The sequence below is a fragment of the Pantherophis guttatus genome, chromosome 5 (genome assembly GCF_059756535.1).
Source record: "Pantherophis guttatus breed Tessera chromosome 5, ASM5975653v1, whole genome shotgun sequence".
NCBI classification, from domain to species: Eukaryota; Metazoa; Chordata; class Lepidosauria; order Squamata; family Colubridae; genus Pantherophis; species Pantherophis guttatus.
Genome location: NC_142067.1, coordinates 106566929 through 106589174, shown reverse-complemented (window position 1 = coordinate 106589174; position 22246 = coordinate 106566929). Strand labels below are relative to the sequence as shown.

Below are 22246 nucleotides of genomic sequence, written 5' to 3'. Positions count from 1 at the left end.
GATGTATCTTATAAAATTCTTGGACATGGTACCAAGTGCCCCGATGACAATGGGTATCACTGTTATATGTTTCATCCATAATCACACACTTTTGATGGCTATTATTATTTATTGGTTAATCTTTAGTGAGATTCACAGCCGATTAACCAATAAATAATAATAGCCATCAAAAGTGTGTGATTATTATTGCAGGAAGTTGCAATTTCTTGAAGTGTTTTGTGAAATTCTTGGATATGGTACCAAGTGCCCCGATGATGACGATGATGATGATGATGATGATTTTCCCCTCCTGGAAGCCTGGGAAAAGCAGAGTCCCCAATTTTATATCAAATTAGAATAAAATGAGCCGGAAGGGACCTTGGAGGTCTTCTAGACCAGCCCCCGGGGACCTCAAGCAGGAGAACCTCTACCGCGTCAGATAAGTGACTTGTCTAGTCAAGGCCCAGGTCTGCGCCCCTTCCCCCCACCTCCCCTCTTTCCTCAGCACTGGCTTCACGCCCGCCAAAACCTCTTCAAAGCAGAGTCGCTCCGAGTTGTGTTTACCCAGGAAGCGACGTTTCTGAGGCCGAGCGAATCGTCTTCTTTCCAGGCATCCGCCTCTCCCCGGGGTTTTTTTTTTTTTCCCCCCGAGAGCGCGTAAAGCCGGGGTCGGTCAGACGGCTTGGCTCGCTCGCTGGCTCCGGCTGGGCGCACGTGCTCCGGCTTGGCTGCGATTAGCCGCTGGAGGACCCCGCTGCCAGCCGAGCCGAGGCGAGGGGATCCCTAGCAGCTGCGCCTTATCCTACGGGTGGGTCTTTTTTTCTCTCATAGGGTTTCCCACCCACCTCCACCCTCCGTCCTAGCTTCTCTGCGCTTCCTTCTGTCGGAGCTGCCCTGCGATCATGGCTGGGCGCATCCTGTGGGGCTTCTGGATCTCGGCGGCCCTAGTGTACTGCGCGGGCGGCACCCGAGCGCTGGAGCTGGGCAACTCTTCGCCGCGCCTGGCCGGCATCACCGCGCGGAGCCTGGCTGCCTCCTCCTGGACCAGCGCGGTTCCCGTGGCAGCCGAGGCGGAGGAAAACTTCGGGGGATCCAACGCCTCCACCCCGGGATCGCCTGGCGGGGCTCCCCCTGTTTACCCGATGTGCCACAGCCAGACGGAGATCAAGAATACTTTCAAATACATCAACACGGTGATCGGTTGCCTGGTCTTTGTGCTGGGCATCATCGGCAACTCCACCTTGCTCCGGATCATCTACAAGAACAAATGCATGAGGAACGGCCCCAACATCCTCATCGCCAGCCTGGCTCTGGGGGACCTGCTGCTCATCCTCATCGACATTCCCATCAACTTGTATAAGGTAAGGGATGATGGCAAGCTGGGATCCAAGAGATATATATTTTTTAATTGCAATACTAATAAGACAGTGGTGAAATCTAAAATTAGGTACTACCGGTTCTGTGGGCATGGCTTGGGGGGGGTGGGTTAATGTGAATGTGACTGGGTGGGTGTGGCCATTTTTTTTTGTTTTAGTTTTAAAAGCATTTTTTCTACAACCTCTTCAGGTAAAAAAATGCTTTCAAAAGGCTCTGAGGATCCCAGCTGAGTTGCCTGATCAGCAGAGGCTTTTTTTTTCTTTTAAATGCCTCTGATGGTCAGGCAACTCAGCTTGGATCGTGAGAGCCTTTTAAAAGAAAAAAAAGGGTTTTTTTTCTTTTAAATGCCTCTGATGATCCAAGCTGAGTTGCCTGACCAGAGAGGCTCAGCTGGGATCTCAAAAAGCCTTTGAGGATCCCAGCTGAGCCGTGCAATCATCAGAGGCTTTTTTTATTATTATTATTTTTAAAAGCATTTTTTTGGTGGAAGAGGTTGTAGAAAAAATGCTTTTAAAAGTAAAAAAAAAAAAAGCCTCTGATGATTGTGTGGCTCACTGGGCATGGGGGGAGGGATTTTTGCTACCGGTTCTCTGAACCACCCGCCTCCATCGCTACCGGATGAGCGATCCGGTCCGAACCGGGAGCATTTCACCCCTGTAATAAGAGACGGTAATACCCCCAAACCACACAGTAATACAATACGACAGGATACTTTCAATCGTCCCTCTATAGAAAGCGGTAAGGATAAGGGAAGGAAGATGGGCTCTTCTCATACGATGCAGAAAATTCAGGCACTGCTGTGCCTGTTTCACTCAAAATCTTCCTGAATAAGGCCCACCACTGTTGCATCATCTGCATGCTTCACAATAGGGTTGGTAGCAAACCTTGCACAACAGTCATGACTGAACAATAGTGGACTTAGGACACAGCCCTGAGGAGAACCTGTGCTAAAGAACATGGTGCCAGAAATATTAGTCCCAACTTGCACATACTGGAGAAAACCAAGAACCGAGTTGCATAAATAATAAGAATAATAATATCTCAAAGATATTATTAAAGAACAATATTAATACATTAATTATTATTTAATACAATTATTTAATACAATACAATATTGTATTAAAGAACAATATGAAATCCTTGAAAGTCTAAAGAAATAAGGACCAATAATATAAAGTTTTCTTTCTATAATGGGGAATTTCAGTGTACATTATCTCACATTTAAAATGCTATTTAAAATGCTACAAAGATGCCTTAGATAAACTTTGGGAACTGCACATAAATAGTCAAGTCTAGCCTCCTCTAGTAAAAACCCTCCCTCTGATGGAAATTAGTTTCCAAGGTACAAAAGTCATGGGGCTTGTTTTATACCAAGTTAACAGGGCCAACTAGAAAGTACTGAATGCTATGATATTAATGTGGTGCCTTCCAGGTTTTATGAGTTTACTAGGGGAGCTATCAACTGAGCCATCTATTAATCACTTACCTTGAAAGAATTTTAAGACAGATTTCCTCCCCGCTCCCTCCATCATTTGGCGGATTGTAACTGATTCTGACTGCCTGTTTACTGCAGCCTTTCCTAGAACTATTTGTACTCTTTGCTCAGTTTTGAAAGATTTTAAGTTTTCCTTTTCTTCAAGCTGCTGTGATTTTTTTTATTTTTTATTTTTTGGTCACAGCAAAATCTCAAAAAAGCTCAATTCCAAACTCAAATCCTGAAAGGCATATGCCTCTACACCTAAAACAAGTGGGACAGCTTACAGTACTCCTAAAAATTCAAATTAATAGTCATTTTAAACTAAGCTACATTCACTAGGAAACTAGTATTTGTCACTATTCAGTTTGAAGCCTTAGTTGACTTCAGGGGGATTTCAAAGCTCTTAAATCTTCTATTTTCTCTTGCTTCCATCTAGATAAGTGTATTGGCTATCAGTTCCTCATATCTCCTCCTATCTCTGTGACTTCTGCATTTTGCCTTTAACAGCCTGGTATCTGTTTATCAAAGCCGTCCCGTCCTCTAGAATAGATTCATGGCTTTAGCAAAATTTGTCTGGAATTAAGGGTTTTTTTTCTGCGTGGCTGCTGCCAAATATTCCCTATCCTATACCTACTAATAGTGATTATGCCTGTGTTCCATTTTCGTTCATGTCTGTCTCTCGCTGGATTTTGATTTCTGGATTAGTTTGTGACAGTGCATTTCAGTCTACGATGCAATGATATTTTATGCAAATATCTGAGATGGACTGCAAATTAAGAGTGCAACCTTTGATGAAGCAGCTCTAGGCCAAATGGGCCATTGGCTGCTCTTCCTGAAAAGTTTGATAAGTGGTAGTTGCTTATCTCTTGTGGATTAGAAGGCATGCAATTACAAAATACCACATTTTGCAATGCTAGCTTGCATCTTGTATTTATGTTACATTCTTGCTAAAGCCTTCATAAAATGATGGATTAATAATAGCAATAGCACCTAGACTTATATACTACTTCACAGTGCTTTACAGACCTCTCTGAGTGGTTTATAGAGTCAGCATATTGCCCCCCAACAAGTCCTCGTGATTAAAAAGCTCAGATTTCCCTGCTTTATTGTTCCTACATCAATTAAATCTGCTGTCTCACATCTGAATAGATCAATGCTGATGGTTAGCATTCAGGTGAGATTTATAAAAGTATATGGCAACTTTTACATATATTTAGAGTAATGTCACTGCTCTATTTTTTTCAAATTATTCTTGTACCTCCTCCAAGCATTTATAAAAAAAATTGTGACTATTTGTTTGCTCTTCATGACATATTTATATAGCCTATGACGTGAATACAGTACAGGTAGTCCTTGACTTATAACCATTCATTTAAGGAGCATTCAAAGTGACAATGGTGTTTTAAAAAATGACATGATCAGTTTTCATACTTATGGCCATTGCAGCATCCCTGTGATCACACAGTCAAAAATCAGGCAGATGGCAACTGGCATATATATTTATGACAGTTCCACTGTCCCAGGGCTGGCTTCCAACAAACAGAGTCAATGATGGAAGCTGGATTCATTTTAATGACCATATGATTTGCTTAACAACTCCAGTGATTCGTTTAACAATTGTGGAAAAAAGATCATACAATGGGGCAAAACTCACATAACAACTTCCTTGCTTATCCACATAAATTTTGGGCTTCATTGTGGTCATGAGTTAAGGACTACCTGTACACAAAGATAGATCAGCGTGTGATCTCATTACTTTGTGCAGTTTTGGAAACCCAACTGAAGGAAACTGGTATGGGCTATACCACTGTACTGTATGGCATAAGCCAATCTACCAGAAGCCAAAAATATTAGGTGACTATTGGGTCCTTTAGGGCTGTACAATACTTCAGACTGAATTTTAAAAATGGTGTTTCAGAGCATCTGGACAGTAACCGTGGTATTTGTCTGCAAATCTTTAAAGTAGTTATGATGCTTTCTGGGATGACATACAATAGAAGCTGGTCAGAACAGCTGCATGGTTTGTGATAAGCAGCAGTTGATTTTAAAAGTTGCAGAAAAGTTTGTTCACATCCCTTTATGCTTTGAAGTACCACACAATCCTAATATATTTTAGCAATGTCAGGATCACTGTGACTACACCTTTGATATTTGCCATCTCTGTTTGCTAAGTCCAAACTTCCTCTCTCTGTTGATTCTATCAGGATGATAAGGATGTTGTGATTGAAAAGTACTATTAATGTTTTTTCTTAAGTCATTACAGTCTACCTGAGCTTGGTTCATCTTGTTTGATCATTTAATCTAATTCATACTTGGATTGTGAAAATATGCGTACCTCATTTTATCCTCCTTTTATTAAAGCTTCAGCCAGGTCTTAAAAGAGTTTTCCCCAATTTGATGTCCTTCAAAGGTATTCAATGTCAACTTCTATAACCTCCAGTTAGCATAGGACAGGGGTCTGCAACCTTAAATACTCAAAGAGCCATTTGGACCCGTTTCCCACAGAAAAGAAAAGAAAATCTGGGTGGGCATGGCCAACTCGATGTCACTCACTTCCACCAGTCACATGACACCTCCCCTAGCCACGTCTATCCAGCCAGTCATTAGGGCAGAGAACCAGTTGTTAAAAAACACCAGGAACCACAAAATCCTTTCAACACATCTCTCTCCCCTCCCTCTCTCCCCCTCTCTCTGTATCTCTCTGTCTCTGCCCTGGCCACTTCTCCATCCCCCCGCCATTGCCCTTACCTTCTCAGGCCAGACGAGGAGTGACTGAGAGGGGAGGGCCAGCCAGTGGTGGGATCACCTGACAGGGAGCCACAGCAGAGGGCCCAAAGCAGGGGTGAAATGTTCCCGGTTTGGACTGGATCGCCTGATCCAGTAGCGATGGGGGGGGAGTGGTTCGGAGAACCACTAGCAAAAATTCCTGCCCCCCCCCATTGCCCAGCTGAGCCGCGCAATCATCAGAGGCTTTTTTTTTAAGCATTTTTTCTACAACCTCTTCGGCCGAAGAGGTTATAGAAAAAATGTTTTTAAAGGAGAAAAAAAGCCTCTGTCGATCAGGCAAGTCAGCTGGGATCGTCAGAGGCTCTAAAAGCATTTTTTTTTTACAAATGGTTTTAAAAGTAGAAAAAAAAAGTTGGCCACGCCCACTCAGTCATATTACCCACCACCACCAAGCCACACCCACAGAACCGGTAGTAACAAATTTTACATTTCACCACTGGCCCAAAGAGCCGCATGTTGCTGACCCCTGGCATAGGAGAGGAGAAATTGGATTTGCAGTACAAAACAACTGAAGGATGCTGGTTTGGAAAAAAAAAGTTGTCTTAGAAGAACTTTCATGAATTGGAATTGATTTATATTCTCACCTTTATTCTTTCTTTTTTTAAATAAATAACTCAAGGTGATATGCATACCCAAAACTCCTTCCTCCTCCCAATTTCCCCACAATTTCCCCTGTGACATGGGTTGGGTTGAGAAAGAGTGACTGGCCCAAGATCATCCAGCCCCCTTTCATGCCTGAGGTGGGACTAGAACTCAATCTCCCGATTTCGTGGCCAGCATTTTAACCACAATACCAAACTGTCTTGCTCATTAATAATTGTTAATATTTACATCATTCAGTTGGTCATCAAGTCTTCCCTGAAATTTCTCTGTCTTCACCAGGCATACATCATAGCAACAGTTGTAATCAGAATTAAAATTTATCACAGTTATATTGATATTGAGGTAAATAAGAGGCCCACTTCGCTTGCTTAGCATAATTGAAAACTATCCTTCAAAAATTATTCAGAAGTTATTTGAATCTACAATATTCACAATAATACTCTACCATCCAGCAAAGCAGCCCTTTCAGCATTCTGGGGGGGAAATGATGTCACCGCTTTAAGATTTATGTCAGCTTTAATCTTTGTGCAAGATCCAAAGCAAATCTTCCCAATAGTCCTTCAGATATGCACAGCTGTACACAGTACTCAAAGCCAGACATATATGTCCAAGTCACATAGATTTTCCAAGGCATGTCCCAAATTATTTATTTCCAAGACAAATTTGGTGATACTACAGTGGAACTATTACAATGATTCAGGATTGATATTACAGTATGAAGCTGACACTCTTACAAATGGAATAATTATTACAGTCCAAGCAAAGATTTAACATACGGGCTTTACTAGACCTATAATATGTCATCAGATCCAGGCTAAAAGGACAATTTAGATAGTCAGGCAAGTCTTGAAAGTAAAACCTAGGTAGTGCTGTATTAGAACAAGTTACCATAAAATATATTTCAGTCGTAATTTTTCTCTTGCAGAATCTAAAATGTTAAAAGATCTCCATCCGTCTACAAGTATAGTTAGCATTAGGTACTAACTATGCAATATTTCAGATAGGAAGGGGTAAAGGTATTTGGAGCACATGAAACACTCATGTTGCATCTGCTGGCAACTCTACAAAGCAGTTGTAAGTGGGAGTAATGGAACCACATCGCATGCTGCAATATATTCCTAGGAAATGTTTAATTAAAGAAGTTGCTGCCAAATATTACATGGCTGTCCTTGCATGCTCCCTATCAGACTTTCCTTTCAGTTGCAAAGCACTTCACTACATAGCTTGAGTCGGGTCTGCAACAACTTGCCGCAGCCAACTCACCACAGCCGCAGCCAACTCACCACAGCCGCAGCCAACTCACCCCAGCCAACTCACCATGGCCAACTCACCACAGTCAACTTGCCACAGAACAAGAGTTACAAGAGTTGCAATATCAAAGAAATAGTGGAGTAGAATCATTAAAGAAAGGAAGCCAAAAGAGGGACAAAATGAACTGTGAACGATCAAAATTAAAATATGTTTTTAATTATTTTATATAATTAAATTGAATTGTCCTGCAGCAAGTTGCCTTGTGGTAAGTTGGCCATGGCAAGTTGTCCCATGGTGAGTTGGCTGTGGTGAATTGGCTGTAGCAAGTTGTCCCATTCCAGCCTGGAGTTAGCGCTACTCATAGCTGGTTGCAGAACATGCAGTATTCAGGAACAATAAATGGGGTTGGCCATTACTCTCAGCTTGGTTTTTAAGCCACCTAATAGTCCTCTATCCCTCTGCCCTTGGAATCATTATGAAGTTTTGCTGGTGCTGGGAAGCCAGATATTTGTATCTGCAGAAAAAGAATCCATGGATGGAGAATGAAAAGCTATAGTGTTTGGTTCTGCCAAAACTCAGAATTTAGGATTAGCTTTCCAGAATCAGTCCTACCTCTGTCTTCCTCTTTCTTAGTGAAGAGCCATCTGAGAATGCTATTACATTATTTTTCAAAAGCCAAAGGAGGAAGTTAAGTACACTGGGCCAGTGCACTTTCCTCCCATAGCAATGGATGACCTCATATTGGTAGATGCAGATGTCTTCCAAACATTATGAATTTTTTTCCACCATCCAAATTTGTGATAGAGATATTGAGATTAATGTAAATCCCAGTGATGGTTGTATGAATAGATCTTTCCAGATTAAGCCTAATTCATGCACTGCAAAAGAATAATTCTAAACAGCTGGTGATGTTTTAAGAAAAAATAGTATCTTCTAGACTTCAAAAATGATTTCCTTGTTTTCAGATGCCAAGGTTAAGCTTCCAAGAATTGGTAATTTTTAGCATAAGATTAGTTTAGCATGTGTTGTCTTTCTGTTCTAAAGTTTGAAATGCTAAGCACATCTTTTTCTCTCCACAGCTTCACGCAGCAAAATGGCCTTTTGGAGTTGAATTGTGTAAATTATTCCCCTTCTTTCAAAAGACGTCTGTCGGCATCATAGTGTTAAGTTTATGTGCTCTCAGTATTGATAGGTGAGAAAACAGTTCTTTTTGTCTTTTTTAAATGATGTATTGGAAGTGAAATATTAAGACACAGAATACGTAGATGCACACCAACAAAGGGACCTTAAGAAATAAATGGGGGTGTGGAATTAAAAAAGGAAGAGATAATCCTCAGTATTAATTAGAAATAACAAACATGAGGATGGAATATTTATAAACTTCCTAATCTTCCCATTTTCTCCCTGGAGATTCAATACGTTTCTACAAATGCTGTTTGTTTGGAAAAATAAGCTTTGAGAAATTATTGAAATAGAACTCACACGAAAATAAAGATTCCAAAAGTAAATAGAGGATTAAAAAAATGTGCTAATAAAACATAAATAAGAGCATTATGGAAAATATTGGTAGTGCATTCTTCCCTTCCATTTATTTCACTAACCACTACATACTGTAAATATTTGTAACTTTGTCCATTGGACTTGGAGATGAATGCTGTTATCTATTTAAGTAATTTCAACCATTTTTTAAATAAAAGTATTTTTTGCCAACTGTAGAACTCCTACCAAGGAAAGACTTGTTTGGCCTCTGATGAGATTTGAAAAGCTTTTGCTAATTGGAGCACCTCTGACAAACTGGAAGTTGTCATACCCCACCCAAATAGTAGGGAAAATGGCAGAGGGGGCCTTGCTCATCTCAGTCTAATGAAAACAATCCATGTGATAAAAACATACAGTAAACAATCACAGAGATGGTATTTTTATGGTACATTTTATGTTGAGCATGAAATATATCTTGATTTTAGTATTCCATATTTCAGAGCCAGTTTGATTCTCTTCCTAATTCCTTTCCTGGTCCCTTAATTGTCATTCCAAGCTATCAGTATATAATTCTCAGGCTTTATGGCCTTCACGGTCATGCCTCAGCTCTCTGATCACCCCAGTTATAGAGTTGGAGATAAAGGGGAGCATCAGGATAGATAAAGGAATTGCTCAGAGTCTGCTAGGATTTAACAATGGACAGCCTGGATTAGCAAAATTACTTTCATCTCTCTCTCAAAGCTCTGTGCCTTCTTCAGCTACTGCTGCAGTTATAGGATATTCATCTGCTACTTCAGTAGAAGTGGAAGTTCAAAATTCCATGAATGGAGAATAAAATACAATTCTTTTCTGTTTAGTATGACCTCTTCCCGTACCTGAGCACAACCTTGGCATAGAGAAAAACCCACATCCCAAGTGTTTGATGTGGCTTGCATTGTGACATAGTAAAGTTGAACTAAACCTATATTTAAAAAAAAGGAGGGGGTGGGGAAGAAGCCAAAATTGATGGTCCCTCACATCAGTCGAAAAGAACAAAATGTTACCCCGATATACTATAGCATATACCAGCATGAGCAGTGGGCAATCTGCCATCCTACAGATATTTCTGAATTCCATCTGCTGTCATCTTTCACCATTGTCCATGCTGACCAGAGTTCACAGAATGGGAATTCACCAACATCTGAAGAGATACATCTTCTAAATAATGGTTCTTCCCAAATGATCTGGTTTATTGTTTATCTGCCACATATAATGTAATCAATGGCACAGAATTATAGCATTTCTGGTGCAAAATATCCACAGAGCACTACATTAAACTGACCAGGATCTCTTTTTTATATTTAGATATCGAGCTGTTGCTTCATGGAGCCGTATCAAAGGAATTGGCGTACCAAAATGGACAGCAATTGAAATTGTTTTGATCTGGGTTGTGTCCTTTGTTGTAGCTATTCCTGAAGCTATAGGCTTTGATGTTGTTACTACATCATACAGAGGGCAGAGGCTGTCTGCTTGTTTACTTAATCCCCACCAAGAATCATCTTTTATGAAGGTAACATGCAATCATCTATTTCTGTAATTAAATATTAGTGCTGTGTAATGTTTAGGATTTAGTTGCAAATAAGTATTTTGGTTAGTCCTGGAAGAAGACATGACTGTTTTAAATAGTAGGAGGCATATGCTACAGTTGGACTTCCATGTGCTTTAAGTCACCTTTTTGGAATCAAATCGAAAACATGTAGTCCCCATTGCCTGAATTGAATTTATTTATTTGTTTATATTCTTCCGTTCAAATAAGAAAAATGTCTGAAGGGATTCAGAGACATTAGACATATAATAATACATCAATTCCATGAATATGAGTAAATAAGAGAAATTGTGGTTTTTCAAATTTTTAAGCATAACTCTTTTTTTAATCTTAAAATTTCATCTTAAAAATATAAAATCCAATTTATTCATTTTGTTTAAAGTAGCCCAATTCTTTCCATTTAAAATTCCTGTCCTCTCAATATTCAAGGAATCCCTCAGAACTTGTGATTATCCTAACTGGGCCTTTATCAAATCCAAAACACCCCTCCAACATTACAGACAAAGAAGGGAACAACAAACGTAGCAATGTTGTCATTCCGTACGTGGCAGGGATATCTGAAAAGCTCAGGAGGATTTTCAACCAACACAACACACACCTACACTTTAAACCCAAGAATAGACTAAGGCAGAAGCTTGTCCACCCCAAAGGTAAAACCCACAGATACAAACTGAGCAATGTGATATATACAATACAATGCAGCGAAACATGTGCATTGGTGAAACAAAACAACCACTTCACAAGTGCATGGCACAACATAGGAGATCAAACCCATCAGGACAAGATTCAGAGGTCTATCTGCATTTGAAAGATAAAGATCACTCTTTTGAAGACAGCAAAGTCCACATTTTGGATAGAGAACCACTGAAAGAGGGGTAAAAGAATCCATGTATGTTAGAATTGAACACTCATCCCTGAAGAGAGAAGGAGGAATATGACACCATCTATCTCCAATTTACAATGCAGTCCTTGTAGCAGTTCCAAGAAGATTCCACGACCAATTGCATCCTGATTCAGGTGACCCTGAGGGCAAAGATAACCCCCAAGTGGTCAATCCTTCCATCCCCCCACCATCCTATCAGAAGTTATCATTCCATCCCTCCACCATCCAGTCTCAACTGTTAGTATCTATCCTTCCATCTCCGCCCTGCTCCCATCAGAACTGATGAAGCTTCTTGGATGAGAAGCGAAACATTTTCTTCTTCTTCTTCAAGGAAAAAACAGTCCAGCTGCCTTTTGAAGAAAAAAAAGCATCTTTGGGGCAACTATGACCTGGGTGACTGATAATCTCCGCAGACATTCTGCATCAAACAGGTTCCTGGACAGCCACTTGTCTGAAATGGTATAGGCCAGGGTCTCCTGCTTGAGCAGGAGTTTGGACTAGAAGTCTTCCAAGATCCTTTCCAACTAGTATTCCAGCTAGTTGACCAGGATCAAAAAATGGAAAGACTAGTGGAAAGAAGCTGACAAAATTCTAATCGAAAATGATTGCAGGAATAAGAAGGATTCTACTGGTATATCATGGTGAAAAACTTCCTCCAGGATGACTGGACACCATTGTTGCTTTGAGTTTCTGGTAAGTTCATGGAGCTCCATTTTATTGATAGATCTACTTTTTTTCTTAGCACTGATCCCTTGGCATTCAGTGTTTTGTCAATTGCTAATTTGCATATAGCCTTTACCGCCAATTACAAAACAATGTCTTAACCCTTCTGATTTTTTTTCTCTTCCCTCCCTCTCCCTTCTCTCAGTTTTACCAGGTAGCTAAAGACTGGTGGATTTTTAGCTTTTATTTCTGTTTGCCACTGTTAATCACTGCTCTTTTCTACACTCTGATGACCTGTGAGATGTTAAGGAAGAAGAGTGGGATGCAGATAGCATTAAATGACCACCTGAAACAGGTAAAAGCAGAAATGAAACCTCTGTCTTATTTGAAAGATGTATAATACTGGTATCATGGGTACAGTTTCAAACAAAATTAAAGTTAAAACTTAAACAAAATACATTTTTAATAAAGTTCCCTTCCCAAATTTCCTTCAGAACCATTGCCATTTTCTATAATGATACAAAATAAACAGTAGCTAAGTGAGACACTTGTGTGAATTGTGCCCCATTTTATGACCTTTCTTGCCACATTTGTTAAATGAATCACTTCAGTTGTTAAATTAGTAACACCATTGTTAAGTGAATCCAATGGGTTTCCCCATTGACTGCTTGTCAGAAGGTCGCAAAAGGGAATCACATGAGCTCGGGACACTGCAATTGTCATAAATATGAGTCAGTTGCCAAGGGTCTGAATTTTGATCACATGACCCTGGGAATGCCGCAATAGTCATTAGTGTGAAAAACGGTCATAAATTACCTTTTATCAGAGCCATTGTAACTTTGAAGGTCACTAAATGAACTGTTGTAAGTTGAGGACTTAAGTTCTGTAACAAACCAGAAACCATTAATAGCCATTAATATAGTCAACTGTTTATTTACCTTTATTCCCAATTGTGTGTTTCTTTGCTTTCAGAGACGTGAAGTAGCCAAAACAGTATTCTGTTTAGTGGTTGTTTTCGCATTGTGCTGGCTGCCTCTTAATCTTAGTAGCATATTGAAGTTTGCGCTCTATGATCCCCGCAGCCCAGACAGGTGTGATCTTTTCAGGTAAGACTGTTACAGCTTGAAATGATGCTGCAGAGCCAGATTTTGTGCTCTATCAGCGGTATGTAATCACTGCAAAAACATGCAGGATTCCCAACGGGACTGAAGTTCTGTCAAAAATAAGTTAACTTAATGCTGTGTTAAAATCTGACTTTAGAAAAATTATTTTCTCTTAAATCAAAAGAAAATCCTTTAAAGTTCAGGACGAAAAAAAATCAGTGTAACATCATATTGAATGTCAATAGTTCCCTGCGTTTCCTATAGGAGATGCATCTTTATGGTTCTAGCTGATCTTAAATTCCCATCTGTTCTCCTAAAGAGGACATGATATATGCTTCTAATATACCTTCTACTATTGCTCACTACTCCATCTGGGACATTATATATACTTGTTAGTATTTCATTCTAGTATTAGTGGTCAGATCTTGCCAATGTTATAAAGAACTGTCTGGAAGATATACACAGATGCAATTGATTCCTGGAAGATTCCTGAATAATAAGCACAAGGATAGAACTTTTTAAATAAGGTTGAGACAGTACATGTAGGAATGCAATGTGCTTTTGCATAAAAGGCTGGAAAACCCTTCTCTTCCCTGGATTTTCTTAAAGACCATTGAATGCTTTAAGAACTTTTAGGAATTATGAATCCCCTTACCTATTTCAGGGCAGGAATGCACCTTGGAGCCCTCAAGATAGTATCTTCTGAAAGGTTGCTTCTCTAAGTGTTTCCTTTCCATTGAAACTGGTTATGTACTGATCCATAAATTTACTTTCACTAATGATGGAATCAGTTTTCTTCCAAACAGGAAGAGTTCAATCAGATGATTGCTTAAAAGATAGCCCTTTACATTTACTTTTTCTGATGCTGCTTTCCCACAAAAGCAATTCCTAACAAAACCTTCTGTTTTGCCTGCACGTGCAAAAGATCACAACACTTCACCAGTTTTGACCTTTCCCTACTTCTTGTTATTTTCACAACAAAGTCACAATTTACTCGCTGTGTTTCATGATCAAGGGAGCATTTGGGATTCCAGAGTCATTCCCCTCAAAAACCTACTATATCTGCGTTACAACATTATGTTGCCTTGGTAATCAAGTAATCCTTATTATAATAAACCTTCAATCTTTCGGTTTTGGGAACAGGTTTTTGCTGGTGATGAACTACATTGGAATCAATATGGCATCTTTGAATTCCTGCATCAACCCAATTGCTCTCTATTTGGTGAGCAAAAGATTCAAAAACTGCTTTAAGGTGAGATCTGTTTATTAAATTGTATTACAAATGAAGCTGAATGGCATCAGATGAAACCTCTTGCTGAAGAAATTTAATTCTGTCTTTTAAAAAATGCCCATTTTTTCAGTCACAAGTGGTCACAGTAACTAAAAGCAAAAGCTTTATTTCAGAAGAAATGTTCTTTGCAATTAGGCAATCTAGAGAAGTGGGTCATTCACCAGAGTGCAACAGTGAATCATAGAGATCAAGAATAAGGAAAAGTTGCTGTTCTGTAGAAAATAAATGAGAAGCTTCCTTAGATCTGCAGAATTCACATGTCCAATATTTCCAATACCCATTGAAACTTTATATTCTCTTATAAGTTTAAATAATTGTTCATTCACAGTCCAAGGAAAGTCCTAGATCAGAGGTGGGTTTCAGCAGGTTCTGACCAGTTCTGGAGAACCGGTAGCGGAAATTTTGAGTAGTTTGGAGAACCAGTAGTAAAAATTCTGATTGGCCCCACCCCCATCTGTTCTCTGCCTTTTGAGTCCCAGCTGATCGGGAGGAAATGGGGATTTTGCAGTAACCTTCCCCTGGATTGGGGTGGGAATGGAGATTTTATAGTATCCTTCCCAAGCCACGCCCACAAAGCCACACCCACAAAGCCATGCCCACAAAGCCACACCCACAGAACCGGTAGTAAAAAATTTTGAAACCCACCACTGTCCTAGATGTTTCCATACACCGTAGTTTATAGGACATTGTCCACCATATTGAAATAAGGATGAAATGGATACAGTGTTTTGTGCTACTGATTGATAATGAGTTTTATTATTTTAACTGGAATCTGGAATAATTGAGTTTTGTGATTTCCTTGCCTAATGGACAAAGTTTGGCACAAAGATTGAATTGGCTATGGGTAAGCCAAAGAAAATTGAAGTATTCCATTCAGGAAGTAGCTTTCTGTAGAGGAGGTAGAGGTTGCTAAGAGTGAATTTATTAATATCTCAGTAGAAAACTAAAATACCCAGAGTTTCTTTGAATGAAGCTGGAAAAGAATGAAAGCTAAATAGGTAGAATAATTTCCTCTTGGATTACCCTCAGTAGAAAGTAGAATAAAGCAAAAGGAATTTATCAAATGTTCTTGTTTTCACTATTAATCTGAAACTTTATTACAGGTTTGAATATGACAAAATGATACCCTCTAGTCCTTTCCTATCTGAACAATATCAACAGTTAGAAGCTCAGAGTCACGTTTATAATGCCTTTCTGTGTAGAAACAGTGCTTTGGATTATAACCAGCCATTGCAGGGAGAGGTCTAAATATGAGCCTTTTTGATTATGAGTCTGTTTGTAAAACAAAAATGTTGTACAAGAATGACAGACACAGAGTGCAGTAAAACCTCTGAAAAGAGCTTTTCTCAATACACCAAAAATATATAATACCATAAGATTTTGTTCTTTTCAAGGCAATACTTTCTTATTTTGGTGAATGTTACTAAATACTACATATTAAAAGATAAAAATTAACCCAAACTGAAAAAAACCCTAAAAGGATAAAAAGGAAAATTAGAAAGAAAAGAAAAAAAATGAAAGAAAAAGAAAGAAAATATAGTGAAGAAAAAGAAATATATAAAGAAACAACTTCCTCCTTCATCACAAGTATAAACAATATTGGTAACTATTGAGAGGCCCACGAAAATGACACTCACAGGAATATAGAGTTCATGTAGGACAGGCTATCTGTGTTAAGGGCTGTGAGAAAGTGAAGAACCCCCATGAGAGCTCAGAAAGAGATGTCTCTTGTCTGTCAGGACTGTTGCTGTTCAAAGTTTAAACTTTAAAGTTAAAGTTTAAATGCAGCTGCAAAAAGACTCTGGAAAGAATATGTGTCATCTCCGCTCTTTCATAATCAAATGGTTGTGAAGATTTTTGTAGCTGGACAGGGTTGGTGGGTGGATTTTTTTTTTTATCGCTTGCTTACTTGCTTGACTCCCTTGGAATTTTCAGGTTCTGATTTCTGTGAAAGAACCGCCAAATAATGGTTCTGTATTTTAGAGCAGGGGTCCCTGACCCCCCAGTCCGTGGACCGGCAGGGGTCCGTGGCATGCCAACAACTGGGCTGCGCAAACAAGCAAAGCCCCATCCGTGGGATGCAAGCAGCATGCGAAACCACGCCCCCTCCGGTTCGCGGAAAAACCTCTGACCAAGGAACCGGTCCCTGGGGCCCCAAAAGTTGAGGGCCACTGTCTTAGAGAGCTAGGCAAATGTATAAATGCACATACAAACAGCCTTTCTAATGGAGAATCCTTCTGCTTTACAGTCATGCCTTTGTTGCTGGTGTCATTCCAAAGACATGCTATCCCTGGAGGAGAAACAGTCCTGCTTAAAGTTCAAAGCAAATGACCACGGATATGACAATTTCCGCTCCAGTAACAAGTACAGCTCATCTTAAGCAAGAGAGCTTGGACTCGGCTATTGCGAGATATTGCCAGGCTGTAAAGACGAGGACAGTTAAGCTGAAGACAACAGATTCTGCATAGTAGAGGAAATTGAGCTATCTGGGAAGGAAGTTTGAGATTTTCACAGAAATCTAAATATTTACTGACATCTTAACCATGCCCAGTGTTCCTAATCATTTGAGTCAATGTTGCTGGGGGGGTTGGGGAGGAACTGCAGTTGTTTAAGCACTTAAATACTTCCAAACAGTAATTGCCAAATCATTCTTGAATCTTTACATGAAATAATTGTATTCATCAAGGATCCCAATTAATAATTCTTAATATAGAATTGTATGTTGATTATGTTTCGGGCAATACCACCTATCTCTATTATTTTTTAAAAGAAGTTTTACTTTCCTGTAAACTTCATAGGTAAGTACAGTATGTAAGTGTAAAATTTTATTCCACCTGAAATCTGCAGTTTGTAGCACGGTGCATCCAGGATATGGATCATGCTGGTATAAAACAGAATCAGTAAGAATTTTTCCCATACTAATGAAGGAACTTAAAGAGTCACAATTAGTCTTAAAACAATTTATTATTACTTTTTAAAGTAAAATTTTCATCTGAAGTGATAAATGAACTTTTTAAAGGCTAGAAAAATGGCCATCAGCCATTAATATTTGGGTCATCTCCAGCTCTACTTAAGGTTTTAGGGATAATCTTGCACTGCTTGTGATCCCCAATGGTGTACTTAGTCCTTCTGGAAGTAATCAGAGACCCAGGAGTGGCTTCTAGGCCCTACTTTAAACAAGCAGTATCCTTTGGCATGGTGTGTCACAAGCTGTGGCGGACCAAGCAATGAAAAAAACAGGCAGCATTAGTATGGCATGAGTGCAACACATGATACCAGCTTTAGAATTAATATAGTGTAAATATCAGGCTTTTATTTTATTCTTTCTGGGGAAAAGTATTTCTAAATCTTATAACAAATGTGTGTTCCGTCCCCGTCTCACACACGCACACAAGCAGACAGCTGGGGGTTAAATAAACTGGCAGACAACCAATTCTTTCGATAAGAGGATTGGCAGCAACCCAGTAGCTGCTTGCCAAGTACTTTACTCATAAACAAGATATACACAGTTCAAGAATTGTCAAGTCCAGTCCGTAATTCAATCCAAGGCAGATAATGTTGTTTCCAAAGATGCAATGTGACTCGATAGTAGTTAGTTTTGTCCGTCACAGAGTCTGAATGGCCACCTCACCCCCTTATATCCCCTGTGGGGTGTGGTCCAGTGACTCAGCTTAATCTCTGGCACGCCTCCTTTTCTGTTGCATGCACTTGTCTCTCCGACGCTGGCGTGGATCCAGCCAAGACTTATCTCCTTCACTGTCCAACTGTGAGGAGATATCTGGCTCCTGGCCAATCTCTTCTCCTACGGGAGACACCTGAGGCATTGCCAGAGAGGAAGGTCCTGGAGAGGGAGGCCTGGCCAACTCCTCTCCTTCATGTTCGGAGCCTTCTCCCTCCGATAAGTCGGCCTCGGGGGTCGGAGCCACAACAATGTGTGCATAAAGTTCCAGAAGCAGGAAAGGCAATAGAATAAGTTTTCAGTCCCCTGCCAACTTACTTTGCCCTTTCCCAATGTTGGTCAAACTGACCGAACTATGCAAAATAATAACCAGTGACGTAAAATTAAAACAATTGTGCAAATTTGCTTAATTTATGCAAAATACAGATTTTTTTCTCTTATCACATTTAAACAGCCGGCACATAGAATTTCATTCTCTCTCCCCCTTTTTTTTAACCAGGTAGCGCTACCAAGATTTCAAATCTTTGTTCCCTCGACAAAGAGAAATACATAGCTCTTTCTGTAGATTTTTAACGATGCATTGCTGTTGCTATGGCAGACCAAGTGGCGATAAAAGCGGCGAAATCTAGCTATTTTGCCGCTCTTATCGCGTCATCAGATAACCGCCCAGCCACCCTGTTTAGGGTGACCCGCTCCCTCCTCCATCTGGGAGCGCGGGAGGACCCCTTGCAGGGCCGAGCTGAGGATTTTGTACAGTATCTGGATGATAAAATAACTCAGATTCGGGAAGACTTGGCCGCCGACTGGGTTAGTTCAGACGAGATGACTGAGGCAGGCCTTGAGAATGTTATCTGGGAGGAGTTCGATCCTGTGGCTCCCGAGGACATGGACAGGATCTTGGGACGGCTGAACGCAACCACATGTTTATTGGACCCGTGTCCCTCCTGGTTGGTGCTGGCTTCCCGGGAGGTTACACGAGGCTGGCTCCAGGGGATTATTAACGCTTCTTTGAGCGAGGGTGTCCTGCCGGCCGCCTTGAAAGAGGCGGTGGTGAGGCCTCTCCTCAAGAAGCCATCCCTGGATCCGGCTATTTTGGCTAACTATCGTCCAGTCTCCAACCTTCGCTTTATTGCGAAGGTTGTTGAGAGTGTGGTGGCGCAACAGCTTCCCCAGTACCTGGATGAAGCTGTCTATCTGGATCCGCTCCAGTCCGGCTTCAGACCTGGGTACAGCACGGAAACGGCATTGGTCGCGTTGGTGGATGATCTCTGGAGGGCCCGGGATAGGGGTTATTCCTCTATCCTGGTCCTATTAGACCTCTCAGCGGCTTTTGATACCATCGACCATGGTATCATGTTGCGCCGGCTGGAGGGACTGGGAGTGGGGGGCACTGTTTTGCGGTGGTTCTCCTCCTATCTCTCCGACCGGTCGCAATCTGTGTTGACAGGGGGGCAGCGGTCGACCCCAAGGCGCCTTGTTTGTGGGGTGCCGCAAGGGTCGGTCCTCTCGCCCCTCCTGTTCAACATTTATGTGAAGCCGCTGGGTGAGATCATCCGTGGTTTTGGGGTGGAGTTCCATCAGTACGCTGATGACACTCAGCTGTACATTTCCACCCCAGACCATCCCAATGATGCCTTGGAAGTGATGTCCCAGTGCCTGGAGGCCGTGCGGGTCTGGATGGGGAGAAACAGGCTTCGACTCAACCCTTCCAAGACCGAGTGGCTGTGGCTGCCGGCGTCCCGGTATAGCCAGCTGACGCCATCGCTGGTTATTGGGGGCGAATCATTGGCCCCCACAGAGAGGGTCCGCAACTTGGGTGTCCTCCTGGATGCGCGGCTGTCCTTAGAAGGGCATATGACAGCCGTGGCCAGGAGGGCTTTTTGTCAGGTTCGCCTGATACGCCAGTTGCGTCCCTTTCTGGACCGGGACTCCCTACGCACGGTCACTCAAGCACTCGTCACTTCTCGTCTGGACTATTGTAACGCTCTCTACATGGGGCTCCCCTTGGGGTGCACCCGGAGGCTCCAACTGGTGCAGAATGCGGCTGCGCGGGGGATTATGGGAGCGACGGGGCGCTCCCATGTGACTCCTCTCCTGCGCGAGCTGCATTGGCTTCCGGTGGACTTCCGGGTGCGCTTCAAGGTGTTGGTGATTACCTTTAAAGCGCTCCATGGCTTAGGGCCAGGGTACTTACGGGACCGCCTTCTGCCACCAATAGCCTCCCACCGGCCGGTTCGCTCCCACAGAGAGGGTCTCCTCAGGGTGCCGTCGGCCAGACAATGCCGGCTGACGACCCCCAGGAGGAGAGCCTTCTCTGTGGTGGCACCTACCCTATGGAACAATCTACCCCCAGAGATACGAGTGATCTCCGACCTCCGGATTTTTCGTCGGGCCCTAAAAACTCATTTTTTTCAACTAGCTGGTCTGTCCTGATTTTAGGGTTAGTTTTAAAATTTTTAAAATTTTAATATTTATTTTAATTGACAAGTTTTAAATTATGAGCCAAATTTATAAATTATCTTAATTTTATTTTAATTGTGATGTTTGTATAGATGTTTTTTATCTGGCTGTTCACCGCCCTGAGTCCGAAAGGAGAAGGGCGGTATAGAAATGCGAATAAATAAATAAATAAATAAATAAATAAATCTGTCACAGGAATTAACTACCATCAGTATTAGTCTGAGTCATGTGTAGAAACATGGACAGACCTGCATTCAAAAGGAAAGCAGGGATTCCCCCCTATTATTTCTTCTTCTTCCTCTAAATCTGCCTTGAAAAGGCAATAAGAAATTCCCTAGTTCTTTGGATCCTCCTGATCTTTTAAACTGGCTATAGATCTGGTAGTAGATCTCCAGTAGCGGTATTCACTTACCTTCGCTACCGGTTCGCAAATGTGAGCGCACGTGCCACTTTTGCGCATGCACAGAGTGTCTGTGATGACATCCGGGTGGGTGGGCGGAGCCTCCCGCCGCTGCTGCTGCCGCTACCGGTTTTCCCAAACCGGGTAGAACCGGTTCAATACCACCATTGTATATCCCTCACTTTTCCTTATGGGACATTTAATTGCATCTGTGAAAATATTCCATTAAGCCATAATGAAAGCTATAATAATAAACAGTAAAATCTGGGCTGGTCCCAATATTGATACCATTCATTAGTCAGAGAGATAAATACAACGGTGTTCTGCTCCACAAATAGTGAAGTTTTTGTGTTAATACTGCTAGTTAACCCAGACATAAGCTTAGTATCAGTATTAAATAATATTATTTTAAGTTATCAAAAAGGCTGTATAATAACCACTCCAACATGTTGTCCTGCAGTCCAGAAAATCTGGAAGAGAACAGATTATTGAAGGCTTCCCTAAAAGGTTAACATTGTGGCAGGATCCACTATCATTAATGAACCTGGTAGAGTGAGGTATCACTCGGAGGATTATATTTGGAGTCTCCTTGAGGATAGCCAATTCTTTCTTTCATGAAGAAACAAAAAGATTATGACTTTCTATTCAGACACAAAATGTCTTGGACCAGTCTCATGCTTTGCATGGAAAAGTGAAAATAGGACAATTAATTTTTTGTTTTTTAAATGCATTTGCTCATACCTCAGTTTTTCAGATTAGATACCTGCGTTGTAGGATTTACTTCTAAATAAACAAACATAGATTTGCATTGTGAGGGAAAGTTCACCTGGAGTTTCTCCATATACCAGAAGATACTCCTAAAGCTGATCTTTTCCTGCAAGGGATTTACATTGTTATAGTATCAGCCACTTCACTTGGACCCCATTTCAAAGTGACAAAACGTGACAAGTTTATTGTCTTCTGGTTACAGATGACTATTATTTTCAAAAGTTCTGTTTTACATATTAATTCACGGGTGCACAACCTTGGCCCTCTAGCTGTTTTAGTCTATTAAGTCCTTGATCCAAGCCTTAACTAATCAAGTTATCTAATAAGTGATTATATAGTAAGAGTTTTAGTTTGGATCAAAACTGTTACATGAAATGGTAAAGCTAAAAATAAGTGGGCGAAATTCTTAGATGTCATTTAGGCAACATGAAGTCATGTTCTCAAACTTTGAGATGGAAGTA

General features: G+C 41.0%; 1 protein-coding gene across 1 annotated transcript; it reads left to right on the top strand.

Annotated features, from left to right (window-relative positions):
* Positions 1-371: 371 nt before the first annotated feature.
* On the top strand, positions 372-18578 carry EDNRB (endothelin receptor type B). The gene is made up of 7 exons (XM_034417959.3): positions 372-1340; positions 8554-8666; positions 10298-10502; positions 12290-12439; positions 13057-13190; positions 14331-14439; positions 16727-18578. Exons 1-7 carry the CDS (start codon positions 882-884, stop codon positions 16856-16858), a joined length of 1302 nt encoding a protein of 433 aa, XP_034273850.2. The 5' UTR covers positions 372-881; the 3' UTR covers positions 16859-18578.
* The last annotated feature ends 3668 nt before the right edge of the window (positions 18579-22246 follow it).